Source organism: Buteo buteo, chromosome 18 (genome assembly GCF_964188355.1).
Source record: "Buteo buteo chromosome 18, bButBut1.hap1.1, whole genome shotgun sequence".
Taxonomy (NCBI): domain Eukaryota; kingdom Metazoa; phylum Chordata; class Aves; order Accipitriformes; family Accipitridae; genus Buteo; species Buteo buteo.
In genome coordinates this window covers 1,816,683-1,832,335 of record NC_134188.1, presented here as the reverse complement: position 1 = coordinate 1,832,335, position 15,653 = coordinate 1,816,683, and the positions used below count along the sequence as shown (strand labels likewise).

The window sequence follows — 15,653 nt, the reverse complement described above, 5'->3', positions numbered from 1 at the left end:
AAGGTTAAATAAAATGCTATAATGCTGTGTTGAGCTTTTAACAAACCAGAAATATGTATACTCTGTGTAAATGCCCATTTTATTAAATATTACAAATAGAACTGGTGAATCATTTTTAGTTTCTCCATTCTAAGACAAAACTTCCGCTAATTCAGTCTAGGCTTTACATATATATTAAATGACTTGCATTTGCCCCAGTTTAGAAGTACTTTAGCTATTTTAAGGGTAATTCTCATCAATGTTAATCTTTAAAAGTGACTCTCCCAGAATAACCAGGTCACGCTGAGAAGATGCCTGTACATTTCTGAATGTGAGGCAAAGGAACCAGCAACTTCTCAACTAGATCATTACATACCATTACATGACAGAACTTGTCCTCAAGCCATTTCCCAAGACTCTGCATTGTCATTAGCAGCAAACGATATGGAAGCAACCTTTTGTGGCCATCATCATGTCATCCTCTGTAAACTATGAGGCTGCCCTAAACTGAATTTCCCATTTAGCCTGCATAATATCCTCCAACAAGAGTCACTCCCTCTGGAAGTACGATGCAGGTTTAGAACGAGCTGCTGTAGAAGATACCGTTTGTTTAATTTTTTTTTCATTTTTAAAGCCTATATTTGTAACCCCTAAGCAATAGTGCATTTGATATTGTTTTGGCCACAAACAGGCAAGGAACTTTAGAGTACTATAAAAGATATGTGCGTATAAAAGCAAAAAAGCCAGAATAAAGCCCTAATGTGGGTTGTCAAGATTTAAGCTGATCATTTACTCAGAGGGTTAACATGTGCTAAAATTACATACTGCAGTTCCTAGCTTCACTGATGAAAACATTCACTGCTTCTATCTTTAAATAAAAAAGCAAAACAGCCTTAACCCTTTGAGGATCGTATTAGCAGCAAGTTGCAATCTAAACAGAGAACAAGTATTCCAATCAATTCGGAAATTATTCTTACAAAGATTCTGTGAGCACCCTTTTGTGTTCCACCATCCCAGCGTTTACTGCCGGACAGATCAGCTGTAATCACTTCACACAGCTCTGAAGGATTTTCAGGATCTCAAAGGGTTAAAGCCAAGACTTTTGAGTAAAAGTGTTTTATTAAAAGGGTGAGTTAGGTGAGCGAACAGTCTCGGATGAACTTGGTGAATAGTCTTCCGATTCGGAGTTGAGTTCAGGTGGAGCTTGCTGTGCCTTATAACGTCCCCTCACATCCTGGTTGCGTCTTCGTCGGAAAACCTGCCTCTCCTTATCAAGAGCGGTGGTCTGGCAGGGGCATAAAATAAGAATAAATGAAATTAGGCTGTGTGTGAAATGCAAAGCTAATGAAAACCATGCGTTTTTATGTGGCCTGCAAATACCAGGGATAATAAATGTTCAGACCAAATTAAACCTGTTCTGTCTCAGTCAGGTCTGAAAGGGTGAGCCCACAACATAGCTAAATGCTTTAAAAGGTGCATTTCCCAAATCTTAAGAGGTAGCGTGACATCATCCAGCAGATACAGTACCATATATATGGATGCCATATGTTCTACTTCTGGACGCTATTAATTTCATCCTTTAATAGATTCAAATTTCAAGCCAGATACCAACTGACCTTCCCCCCACCCTTCTCAAAGTATAAATCTGTTTCTACAGGCAAGGCAGAGATGTACGCTCGTCTGTGATTTGACCTAATGAAGGCTGATACACACTCACCCATGTTCAAGTCAGTGCAATCGGCTAACAAAGATGGATTGTGATGAAGTTGTCAGACAAGAGAGAAAAACAAACACCGAAGGGAGCCAGCCCAGCTCTCTGACACCTCCTCATGCCGCTCAATGGATGTTCTTAGGGAGAACGCTGAAGAGCTCTGACGGAAAGACCCGTTTAGCCCGACCACCCTGTCTCCTCCCGTTAACCAAGGTCTAGTGAACGAAATACCCCGCTGATCTTATCTAGGTCTATCTAGACTATCTAGGACTGGGAAAGAAGAACGTTTACGTGATGGGCTTCATTTTTTGATCAGTTTCTGCCACTATTGAGAATGCAAGTCTTAATAAGATGGCTGTAACTTCTAGCCACATCTTTTTTTTCTGCTTTTCTGGCACATTTACAAGGTGAAACTGCAACCCAGGTAAGGGCAGCCCAAGTCTGACTAACGATTTCAAGCATGGGACTGGGTTTCGCTGTTTTCTCAATTATGGGGTATTAAACTGCAGTCCCTGAAATCGCTGTAAAATTACAAGTTCAGCAGGATGGCCTTGATTCAGCAAGAGCACTTTGACACATAGTTAACTGCCTTCTGAAGCAGGGCTGCCTTCTTAAAACACGGCCCGTGATTTTTTCGGAAAAAGCAAAACGGGAAAAGGCAGGTGGCTAGGCAGATGACATACAAATTGCAAACAAATAGCTGATCATGGCACTGGAGGCAAAGATAACTTTGAGAAACTGAATAGGTTTAACTGCTAAGGCTTGTAAAATTTCTCCCTAGTATGAAAATCTCCTTTTAAAAGAATGCAGCCAAAAGGTTATTCTGCTTCAAAGGATTTATTGTTTTCTCTTGAGATATACATGACTGATTTCTCTGGAAAATTTACCAGTTATAGTGTGAGCCTCATAGGAGAGCAGAGATGTATTTATAGCCAACATATTTTTGAGAACAAAATGAAAACTAAATCCATCATGCTGGTGCAGAATAGCATTATAGCAATCCATGCTCTAAAATAATGCAATCAGCATTCAATAATGATGTAACGGAGACAGAAAGATGGACAAGAGTACAGAGCTACTATAGCAAATGGATTTAGTTAGGCTAAATTGCTGAACTATTATTTTTGTGTCTAGAACCTATGTAGCACTACTTTAAAGGGGTAAAATAATTAACTTGGATAAGTTCATCCCCATATTTTAAATAATAATTGCTACAAAATCCAACACTTCTCATCTGCTGAGAATTTCTTTGTTTACTGCTAATCTTTTGCTTAAGAGCTCTAATTAGTATTTTCAATGCCTTTTACGTTTCTTAGCCTTGAACCAATTCAGTTTTTGATTATTTTTTAATGTGAAACAGAAGAATACCTAAATCTTTTACACACAATGAATATACTGCATACAGTATGTAATTCTGTGTGAAAATTGAAAAGAATGGCATATATTACCATTCTATAAAATACAGATTTCCATTTTAAAAATTTTTTATGCTTACAGGAAATAAGCATTTACTTCAAGTTTAAACCACATCACATCATCCTGTGGTAATAGATACTCTCCTCTGAGAAAGTTAAACATTTCTGGTCAAATAAATTAAAATACTTGTATTAAATTCAACATTTATTTTTAAAACCTGCTACATGAGAATCGTAAATGTATATGTAAAAACTGAAGGTATTTAAAATTAGATAAGTTACACAGAAGAGAATACTCTTGAATAAAAGACTGGTTTTGAAACTTAGCCTAGGATATTGCTTCTTTTAAAGGATGAAATTCTAAAATTGCAAAACTAGTTAGATAATTAAATATCAGGACATCTTTTAAAAGACATCTTTAAAAAATAAGCCCCAAGATACTAGTTTTCTACCATTGTTGGGGAAGCTTTGGGGGCTTTTGTTTAAATGTATTTGTTTAAATATACATAAAGGCACTTCCTGCCTCAATAATAAAAAATGTTAAGCAAAAAACCCCCGATGATCTTACTTAATCCAGCACCTTATGCTGTAGTTTGTAGGAGCAAGCATTTCTGGCTGCCTAACCCTTCAGAAACTTCCTGAGGTATTTTGAGACTATGTTTTTCTTTACATTTTTATCCAAAGTCTCCCCTCAATTTGATCTAATCAGTCTTTGCAAAGACATGCTTGTAGACTCAGGGGCATTATTGTGGTTACTCTCCTGGGCTGAGAGACATTCAGAGCTTTTCTCACCCAAAGAGCTTATCGAATAAAAATGTATAAAGTCACAGAGAGCCAAAGAAGGGAGTATCTATCTAGCGAAAGCAAAAATACACAGGTCATATTCTAATGTACAGTGTTTACCATGTCAGAACCACAAAATGGGTCACCTCTGGCCACAGACAGAGCACTCACAAGCCCTACAGAACTTGCAAGGCCGGGCTTGTTCCGCCCAAAATCATGATGACATTTTGCACTTCCAGTGTCTAATACCCTGCCAGACGGTATTGCCACCCTGCATTCTGCAGAAATGCTACTTCATTTAATGAAGTCACGGTTATTTTTTACCTCTAAAGAATTTCAAAATATGATAGATTAATGCTTTGGAATGCAGGGGAGATGGTAAGATACATTTGAGTATCGACTGCACGTATTTTGTATTTTGTACAAATACAAAAATTGTACAAAGTATTTTGTAAGTGCAATTTTCACCTACTGTACCCTCTTGTACATGTGGGCATATTCCAAAAATCAGCTTTTTCATTATTATTATTATTATTACTGTTTTTGTAACAAAGGCCTCATATACATTGCCTCAGTTCAATAAATGTATTATTTCATCTACTATTCAGCTGGGTGGTTCACTGGTGCATGAACCAGTCCATTATGGATTTCCAGGGCATTTCTACTTTAAGCTACTCTTTCGATAAGTAATAAGAGGATCTGAAGTGCACTTATGCTTCACAGGGCTGCAAATCCCAGATTTTCATTATCACATTTTGACTTTTTTCCTTCCTGGCTCGAGGTGAGAGAGTGAGAACTTGGAGCACTATATGATAGTAATGGCAACTAAAGTGTAAGGATAGTGTTCTTATTTAAGATATGTGGCTGTCCTCCTACAATCCATATGAGGAAATGTAGAGCTTCTTATCCAGCAGCAGATAAGTGGATTGCCTCTAATAGTTTGGTGCTGATGGGTCTGAAGCACTTCATTAAGCACTAATGTATTTTGCATCAGCATTTAGTAATCCTGACACCCAGTACCAAATGGTTAACAAGCCATTTTTGGAAATGCATTTAATTTGAAGTAATGGAGCATCATTTTAAAATCATTGTTTCTGTCACCTATATACTAAGGTGCGGTTAGCATTTTTCCAGGATTTTCCATAGGGAGTGCCTTCATCCTGATTTCTGCCTCTTGATGTTGCAGGACTCCTGAGCCATACAAATTAATTTTTTATCTTGGAAAATGTTGAACTCTGTGTTTATGAACAGACATTCAGAAACTACAACTGCTTTGATATATATGTTGGATTTGCAGTGGGAAGCACCTTATTTTAGCTGTGTGGTGATATTTTCTGTCAGGTCAGTAATTACTGGATTGAAGTAACTGCATTTTATGAATGCGAGCAGTGACTGTTTTTCTTTTCACTTGTCTTAATTTACTGCTGGCCACCAAATATAGATATATATTCATTTCATTAATAAAAGAACATTATTGTGCATTTTGCCTCTTAGCCCATCCATTATTCATACCAGCCAGGAGACTGAACTGGGGATGCAGCTGTTCACGCATTAATCCAAGAAACCCTTCCCTTCACTGGCTTTCATTCTGCAGGAGCATATTTGCAATTTGTTTGCAATTTTCATGATGCTTTGTTTAGCGTGTGGAATTACATGGACATACGTATTGAAATATTGGTATTTTTCTTCCAGTGCATTCTTTTATATACACGTATGTGTATGCACATATCTAAATGTTCACAGCTAGGTATTTTTATCTTATTTCCTTAAGCTTCTGGCTAGTGACCTCGATATGTTGAGATATGTAAAGGCAGGTTTCCTTACTGTAAAAACGACCATTAAACAATGCTCGTGGCTCGAGCCAGGCAGCCCTTCAGTCTGACCTTTTTTTATTTTTCCATGGGTTTCTCAGGTTATATATATATATAAATATATATATATATGTGTGTGATTGATTCATGATTCAAGACACTTTTTGGAGAGTACTTCAAACTTAGCAATGCACCTCAGTCCAGGAGTGAAAGACACATGTTATTTTTAGCCCCTCAGGCACAAGCTATAACTAAGTCAAGTTACACGGTGATTTGGAGACGTGCAAATGACCACATCGAGGGGACAAATTAATCGAGTGGATTTGAACCTAGACCTCCAAATACAAAAGGCCAGTGCTTCAGCGCACCATGTAACTTCTGGCATGAAATTTAGCTACAATGAAACTAAAAAAGAAAGAAAACCAAATCAATTTGATGTATGCTTTGTACTATATTGGTGAGTGAATACAAAGACAAGTATTCTACACATATAACTGCTGAATCCATATTGCTATATTTAAGTTTGTGTTTACTCTTTGACATCCCCCCTTTTTAGAGACACGATTCCTCAGCTGGTTTCAATTACACGTGGAAGAGACTTAGTGCCAAGTTGTTTGCATGGGTGAATTTTATTTATAGTTTGTAAATCAGTTGTGGTTTTCTTAGTCAAAGAGCGGGAGAAGAGATTTTAAATGAGTTTAGATGTTTGCCCATTTTTACCAATATTCAGTTTACAAAGGATTTTATGGTATTAAAAATGGCACTTTACAGATAGCAAGCCTGATTCCCAAGTTCCTTGTCCCATTGCCAAGACGTCTGGCTGTAACTTTTGACTTGAAAGTGTATTGTATCCACTTGGGACAGGTGTAAGTAACCCGACAGATGCAAAGTAATGGGAATTAGGAACCAAACACAGAGGATGGAACTATGGGTTTTCAAATGAGCTAGTCTGATACTTTTTAAACTGTGACAGTAAGAACTGTATTTTAAAAATCCAGTATTTTATGAATTCAGTATTGACTGGATTGATGATTTCATTAAGCATTCAATGTAACTCATCTCCTTGCTATTGTCATTACATAGATAAGATCATTAATGACTTTTCCATACATTTCCTGGGTTTTATTTTGCTCCTTTAGCTTTTATATAGTGTCTGTGGATATCTAGAAAATAACGTACGCTAACATTTTATACTAATCTTGTTGTTAATACTACATATACTAATTTTTTCTACTAATATTTTACATTAGATACAACCACTCTGGTGCTCCCTTGGTATTCTGAATCAGCCCAGAAAAGGCAGAAAATTCAGGTCATTCTGTCAGTAGCAGATTAAAATAATGTTAAGATTAAGACATAAACCAGAACCAGTAAGGAAATTCAGGGTCGAAGAAAACATTGGTAAGCAAGTTATGCAAAGTATTGCTTTCCAAATGTGCTGCCATTAGGAGGAACAGGTAAAGCACCTGAAGAAGGCTACGGACCCAACACTGCAACACTTGGGGCTGAAGAGAAGGCTTGAAACATTTTCACTCTTAATATTCTGGCTCAGTTACAATAAAGCCAGAAAACTGGAGTCACACGAACTGTTAAAAGCCTCAGTTAAGTACATCTTCAAGAAAAGTTCCTTATAAGAAAGTGAATCTATCAGTTATGATATATCTGAAGGACAATGCGGGTGCCGTTTGGATTTGTTGTGGTCACTGTTGCTAAGTTCCAGTAGAGGGAAATTATAAAAGATGAATGCATTGGATTTAACCCTTTTACAAAGAGATCTAGCAGAGAATGGGCTGCCTTTGGAGAAAAGAAAAAGAAATCCCAAATAATAGTACCTCTGCTTAGAGATGGGTGATCTTGGCTGTCTTCAACTTGAGTTGACATTGGTAATCTGGGGTGAATGAAGATGTGATTGCACCACCGGCATTAATTACCCACCCGCACCAAGGCTGGCTTTCCTGGCTACCAAGAACAACCAAGGTTTCACCAGCCTTGGGGCAGTGCAGACTGCAGGGGTTCAACTGGGACCTCCAGGTCTCGTCCCCTACTGACGCTGCTTCGGCCTCTTCTGCACTTCTGACTGCCGGGCTGATGTCCCGACAGCATTAGGTGGGCTGCTTTTAAAACATCTATCAGTCTGGGGTCCAAATGACTTTACTGATTTGGCCCCTGTGTTTTTTCTGTTCCTCATATTCAAGGAACACTGTAAGATTTTCCAGGCCTTATATCTCATACCTGCTACAATAACTATTACTGAACATGAGGTTTGTTGTATTCTAGTATCTCAAGAAAGTCACGACACTTTTGCACATAATATCCTACTGAAAGGGAATAAGACAGGGTGCAGAATGACTGCTCGGAAAATTAGGACTTTGAGACACTTTGAATAGGGAAGTCTTTTAGGCAGAGAGAGGAAAGTGTTTTCTGGCTGATTGAAGGGGGAAATAGTGCCATTTAAAAAGATATTTTAGAAGACTGCTAGAAACTAGGGATGAAAATGATCAAAGGAGTGGAGAAGAAATTAATATTTTAACGCTAACAAAGGGAGCATTACGTTTTCCTTGGGACCTGTTTTCATTTTTCCTTGTACTTGCGAATTCAGGTTAATTTTCATGGGCCTGTGACAAATTAACTGTTTTATAGATGGGAATTGATGAACCTTTTCATATGCTTTGCATTTGCCCTACTAAAAAGTAAACACTTGCTCCATCGAAATGGTTTTAGACTGAAATGTTGGTCACTACAGCAGTTGCTTGTTTCTTGGAGATGAAAGAGGACCAAACACAGGGCAGTGCTTGTTCGGAGGTACCCCCTGTTACAGCATTTCCTAATTAAGCATCTACACCTAGGAGCCCTGCTCTCCCAATTTGCCTTTCCACACTAGGTGCCCTGTTTAGAAAGCACTAATTACAAACATTGTTGTTACTGCCCCCAGCTGGAAAACAGAGCAGTTTATGTATGAATAAGGGAGATTATCGCCCATCTGCTCCAGCCCATTATTCAGGGATGTGTCATTTTGTATGCTGATGGCAGCCATTACTAGTGCTTCAGTCAAATGGCCTTTTTTTTTTTTTTTTATAGCGTTTATTTATTTACCAAGTTGCAGAATTAGTCCTCCCCCCCTACTTTCTCAAAACGCATATGGTTTGTTTCAAAATCTGGGCTATGCAGTTAAACTGAGTCAAGGCCAGTCTGAGAGGGGATGCTCGCTTTTATCACAGGCTCCTCTTTCTGGTGGTCTGCTCCCCCTGAAGCTGGGGTTTTAAAAGATCCAAGCATTGTGTGTAGCAAATGGAAAGACAGTTTTGTTGTTTGGGGTTTTTTTTTTGCATAAAATAGAAATAGTAAAGCAGAGAAGGAGTGTAAACTGATCATGGATAGCAATTAAACTCCAGGAAGACAAATAAAGCTCATGGGCGCTTTCCCCCATTTTACAGAGGAGGCATTAAATTTGCAACTATTTGACAAAGTCCTGCTTGACACAAAATGCCATCTCTCCCTCGTAAGCAGAAAAGAAAAATTCCTCTAATACTATCAAACCCACACTCAGCTAAAGGCGGGCACTCAGGCCCCATCTCCCTTCTCCAAAACCAAAAAGCACAGACGCCGTGCTGCCGGCTCTCGGCCGCGGCACAGGGCTGGAACCTATGGAGCAGGATCCCAAGTGACAAGATAAAATAAACCACGCAGGTTTTGCTACGTCCTCGCAGGTCGATGTAGGCGTAAAGCCACTGACGCGAGAGCGACAGGCTGGAATTAGAGGTTCTGCTGCACACGTCAGCCCTCGGAGTGAAAGAGTTTCTCAATTCTCGCTAGCCAGCATTCAGCTGATGGATGGGAACGACTTTTCTACTTTTTGCCTGAAAAATAGGATTATCTCTGTTTTTCCTGACCCCAGAACATCCATATCATCATCTACTTCACCCTCAGTGTGCGCTCAGGGGACTGCTGGGTTTTACGTGCTGCAGCCCGATCCATGCACTCAGTGAAATGATCCAGGGTGGGAGTTTTACTTCACTGCAGACACTCGCAGTGACCATCTCTGCTGTTTCACTAACGCGGTTAATTTGCTGAGTTTTTCCAAATACCTCACAGACGAGCTTTTAAACACTGCAGCGTTAGAAAAACGCAGGTTCCGCAAGAAACTTATAAAGAATTCTCCAGCTATCAGAACGCGGGTCTTGTGAGTAATAAGAAGGAAAAAAGCCAGCAAATAACCACTTGATGGGAATTCCAGGGCTCTGGATTGATTGAGGAGGTGCGCGGGCCTCGCGTGGGCTATCAGACCTGGATCCCTCCTTGCCCCCACTCCAGAATAACCCCCTCCCGCCCAGAGCCCCATTTTGTCATACAGGTTAAGCCAGCTAACGACAACCCTGGCACAGTTACACGATGAAGAAAAATATATTCAAAAGACTCATGCAATATTTAAAAAAATCAAATCAAAACAAATAGGTACCGGAAGGGTCTTAAAAAGAAAAGAGAAAGAATGCATTGTTAGAAACACAAGCTTACCAGCACATACAATGCATTGTATTTCATTGAACTTGGGAGAGTTTCTACAGACCGTGTTATATAAATGCATTGTTCAATCTAAGGTAAGGATTGTGTTTAGTGGGTTTAAAATGACAGTATATAGCTCCACATCTCGCATGGAAAAAGAGGAGAATATATGCTGAGAGCCTGTTGCTGCTCCGTGTGTTTCCAACCAGGAGCGCAGGGGAAGCAGATGCCTTAACAAGCAATAGGGAGGGGGAGGGTGCGTACTTCAGCATATCTAGTAGATTTTCTATATACACTGTCCTTTTAACTATAGGGGAATCGATACTGAGCATGTGCGATGGAGAGAAAGCTGGCGATGTGGGTGTGAGGGATGGTGAAGAAAGGGAATGAGGGGGTGTGGCATCTCAATCAAGATTAAAACGAAACTGATAAAGCAGCATATGGACCGGATAACAAATCAAAAAGCATGTTTATCCACTGAAGGAACTGGTTAATGGAGACTGCCAGCACGTTGCCATGGAAACACTGACTGTTGGCGCTGCACCATCTCATACCTTATCCAATACATTCCTGGTTGTTGGTAGTAGTCCAAAGACCCTGATCTCTTGATGGTAAACCCGTGGTCCAGCTGAGCAGAGAGAAACGGGGCAACTCAGTGGATCGACATTAGGCTAAAGAATTCAGACTCCAGAGCAAGCTGTTCCTTATTTAGTGCATATTTACTGTTTTCACTTTCAGAAGGCACTTATCTAACATCCTAGAGCTACGTACCAGAGACGAAAAAGAAAAAAAAAGTAAAGAAATAAAAGAAGAAAAAGATACTAACTCTAGATTCGGTCTTGCTAAATTAGAAGCCAATTTATTCAAGCTAAAATGGAGTTTGTGAAATAGGTTACTTAATGCATAATGCATTCATTTGAAAGTCTGACAAATATCTTGTTACCTCCAAAGACAGAAGTGCCCTTTTAAGTTGCACATACCAGTAATGGAAAATTATCTTTTGCAATTAAACTGAGAGGTTTAATAATTTAAAAAGAAAAAAAAAATGCAGTGCAACCATCACAAGGAGCAGGCTAGACAGACTACACAAGGCTTAAATTAGACTGCTTCATAATCATGGAATGTGTAAAGATGAAAAGAATCAGGTTTTGATACCCCATCAATCATGGTAATTCATTTCTAAAAATGCGTTAACCTTGGAGAGCAGGACTACTCAGAGCCATGAATAACATTGTTTATCATTTCAGCTTACACCTCATGCTCAAAAAGATAACAGTACAAAACTATTCAGTTTAAAATTGCACCAATTAAAGTCAAAATGGAAATGAACTTAACATTGTGTCCAGGAAAGTGTGCTCGTGATATTACTTAAGGAATACAGATCTTTTAAGTTTAGTTTATCATTAGCAGAATCATGTGCATAGGAACAAAGAAAATGTGTTGTTTTCTCTAAGCCTTCTGTGCTGCACTAACAGACGGTGGAGACATCATTTAGCCGAGTTAAATAAAATTTTAGGGGAAAATATCTTGAGGGAGACACTCTGCCCGCTTTAGAATTGTTAGTTGCGGTGATTTTCACATTTTGCCCTATAAAGAGAAAAGGCCATTTTGTGCTTCAATAAGAGCGTGGCATATATTTCCAATACTGATGACAGTTTCTAATTTTAAATTCAGAAAAGCAGTTCAACACATTTCCAGTTACCAACCACTTCAAGGGTAGCTAGGAGCTAACTGCAAATTTAAATTTTTCTTGATGACTCCCCTGCAAGTGTGGAATTTAATAATTTATTCCATTTTGTTAAAACAATGCCGCTTTCATCTTATTTAGAATTATTTAAAGGACGTTTCCTGTTTAAAACCATGAGAACCTTGTACCTAGAGTTAATTTTCTGTTGGCTTAACTACACTGGTCTACTATTGCCATCTACTGGGTTCCTAGTACGCTGCACATAAAATACACAAAAGGGATGTCTTCAAAAGCAGATAAAAAATATCGCCCCCCCAAGCGAACAGCTAAAAAGTAATGTAGAGAAAATGGGGAGAGTTGCTTCCTAACACGAGATGAACCAATTTCGTGGGTGTGGAAGCCCTGCCGTGAGAAAGCCGGCGGTGGACGATGATCCCTGGACAGCACGGACAGGAGATGGGAGGTGACAGCAGAGGCACGGGTTCATCTTTAAGCCAAGCGAAACTCACAGACTAAACTTGGCTTCTCTTCCACACCGCCCAAGAAATCCCGCCGCTAAAAATGCCACTGCGGCATTTGTAATTTTATTTTAAAATCGGCAGAACACAGGGCAACGACCCACCCAGATTATCATTAGTCTTTTCCTCTGTCTTAACAATGGCAAAAATACGAGCACAAAAGTGACAACATACAGGCAAAGCTTTAACACTTCAGACAAGAACACAAACTAAACAATGCTGGGTTCATACAAGGGAGTACAGCGCACCTCTGGATTGCAGAAGCATTCTTAAAAATTTATTTTGGCTCCTGGTCGCTTTAGCCACTGTCACTAAAGCCCAGAGGGCACGGCCACAGGGTACTGTTTTGTGGCCAGAGGAAAAAAAAAGGGATGACATCCCTGCAGAAGTGAAGGGAAAAATCTATCCCCAAATTTTAACAATACTATTTAGTAAAAGTCTGGGTTTACATTTTTACTGCAGTATCTTTTAGAAACACCATCATGGAACTACAAAATACTGTTCCTATTGGAAAGCTGTATGAGAAACCAGATCCTGCAAATATTTTGGCACATGCTTAACAGCACCGCGGCCATCCCGACACGGAGCGGAGGGGCACAGTGTCTGCTCCAGAGAGCGGCAGTCAGTGCCTATGAGAAGAGTTTAAGAACAGGGCAGTCAAGTGATCTTTCTCCTACGAACCCTCCCATCCGCAAGCAGTGTTTTTTAGGGACTTGTTAATTCTCTTGCTGCTTTAAAAGCTAGCTCTCCAATTAAAATTTTGCTGGCAAAGCTATGTTCGTTTAAGGGAATTTTTTCCCAGCTGACATAGTTATGCTGGCAGAACTTTTAATGATGTATTAATGTATCAACAGAAAACTCTCTTTGCCTGCATAGTTAATTTTGTTTGAGGGAATATCTTCTGCTACGTCAGCAAAGGAACTACTTTGCTAGGCATACACAACACATTCGTTATTGTAGTTTGTCCAAACTGACAAATCTTTTCAAACGTGGACAAACTTGAAGTCTGGACACACGCAGGAGAACTTGTAGGATGTCTCTGCCCTGAATGGTCAGAGACGGCTTTTACTGAGGATTACCACATCAGCAAAGCAGACCTGTCTGAACCAAAGGAGTCAATAAAATGTACTTGGACATGGCTGCAGGAAGCAGTAGCCACAGTAGACGTATGTAAAATACACGTGGCTTCAAACATCCTCCCAGTCAAGCTGACCGCAAACACATCTTTAGGAACTCAGTTTTCATATTATAGTTTTAATTGGTGCATATGATAAATACTGCTTGAGATCTTTGAGGTGTGTTACTTCTTACCACCAAAGAAAACAGGCATATAATATCATACCAGTGTGAGGACAAATTAAGAACTAAATACCACAGATCAGCTATCTCTGTACACAAACAGAGTTATAAAATTCAAAATAATGCTAATAGTTATCTTTTATACTATTAAGTAAGCTATATAAATATATGCACATATTAACACATTTTCACAAACACACACGCAGACACAGATGTGTTATATAATATATAGAAGGCATCTCTATATTATATACACAAGCACTCTCTCAAAAAGTTACAGTAAACATACAGGCAGGCACAATAAACCAGTATTTTTTTAGAAAATACACTTAGCACACATCTTTAGTGCTGAACAATATGTTACAGCATCTGTACATACTTTGAAAGTTCTAAATGTAGAGCAGTCTTTGTTAATAAGATTTACTTCTATGATATTTGAGATTGAACAGTTAAAGGAAGACTCCCAAACATAAAACCCTGATGACATCCATGTCAAATGTATATTAAGTATGCTTTCAAATGCAGAAACTACTATTAAAGGCTTTGTTGTTTTGCTTTTGGCTTTATTTTACTTATTAAATTAGTTTTGAAGAAAATAAAGGTAATTTATTCTTAAAATCAAAATTACCTAGCTTTCTGGAACATTACCAAAACACTAAAAAGGCCTATACTTCCCCACCTCTTCCAAGTTTTTAGAAAATAATTGACACAAGCTAATCAAACCACCTTCTGAATTTTGTAAAAATACTCTAAACATTTCTACTTTATAGGCCAAGTTGCAGGGTTAATCGTACCAAAGTATGATCTTCACCCATAGAGACGATCACTAAAAATAATCTGTTAAATTTCCAAACACTAAAAAATAAATAAAAGCCATTAAAAATATAATTAAACATATACTTTTTTTCTTTTCCTAATGTATAAAGTTTTGCAGTGGAAAGATTCTCTACAGTGCCTTTTTCATTACTCAAGTGTCAAACTGCTGTAAACAATTCCTAAGCAGAGCAGCTGGGGCAAAGAAAAAAAAGAGGAGGGTGGGGAAATTAAAAACATAAAGGAGGCGAGGGATGGATGAGGACAGAGGCATCATTTCTCGCTTTTAAGCTTTGAAGTCATTAGCATGGAGGATCTGAGCAGTAATTCTCATGGACAAGCGTGCTGGCAGTCCATTCGAAAGGAACACGGTTTCAGCTAGTCTATACAGAACATACCTGCGTTTCAGATGAGCAATGGGTATGTGATGTTTTAGTTGTGGGAGAGCTGTTGCAGTATTATTGCTTAAAAATGAAAATAAAGAAATGCTGACTATGTTAGCTGATGACTGAGAAAATCTAGGAAAAGCATGAGGAACAACTTGCTTCCATGTTGAGGACGTTCAGGGTTGGAAAGAGTAAAGAAAAAATATGAGAGAGGCACAGCTTGAAATTTTAAGTACTTATACCAAGTAACTTTGAGAGAGTATCCGTTTTGCTGCACAAACAGTTCACACCTGTGAGCCAGATTGCATGTGCTGAGCTGAGTTTACTTCATGCTGATTTAACTCACCACTGGAGGGGCTGAGCTGAGAAACATGAAAGTGGAAACAGTACAAGAAAGTGTACATGTGCAGTCACACCACCTGCAATTTATGGAAGCTGGGAATGAACACTGAGTAATCTGATATGGGAATGGTTATGTTTAACGTGTCACTTATTTTTAGTGACTATCTGGAGCGTTAACATTACCATGAGTAATAAAGAAAAGCTTACAAACACAGGCAGATGTATCAAAAAGTGTGAAGGATGTGCATGTTACTCTTCAATGGCATATGAATAATTCCAAAATACACTGAATATATTCTGTGTGCATGTATATCAAATACACATGTTCGTCTTTGGGGAAAAAATACGAACGTATGCGATGTATGCTACACTGAGGATGCCACTGAAACCTCAGTACAGCTTGGTCAAA

General features: G+C 38.8%; 1 protein-coding gene across 1 annotated transcript in view; it reads right to left on the bottom strand.

Annotated features, from left to right (window-relative positions):
- Positions 1 to 206: 206 nt before the first annotated feature.
- Positions 207 to 15,653, bottom strand: part of DCLK1 (doublecortin like kinase 1) — a 242,367-nt gene continuing 226,920 nt past the window's right edge. The window contains exons 17-18 of the mRNA XM_075050574.1: positions 10,754 to 10,827; positions 207 to 1,264 (exon numbers count right to left, since the gene is read on the bottom strand). Of these exons, the coding sequence (XP_074906675.1) occupies positions 1,207 to 1,264; positions 10,754 to 10,827 (132 nt within the window). The 3' untranslated portion in view covers positions 207 to 1,206. The remainder of the gene's footprint in view (positions 1,265 to 10,753; positions 10,828 to 15,653) is intronic.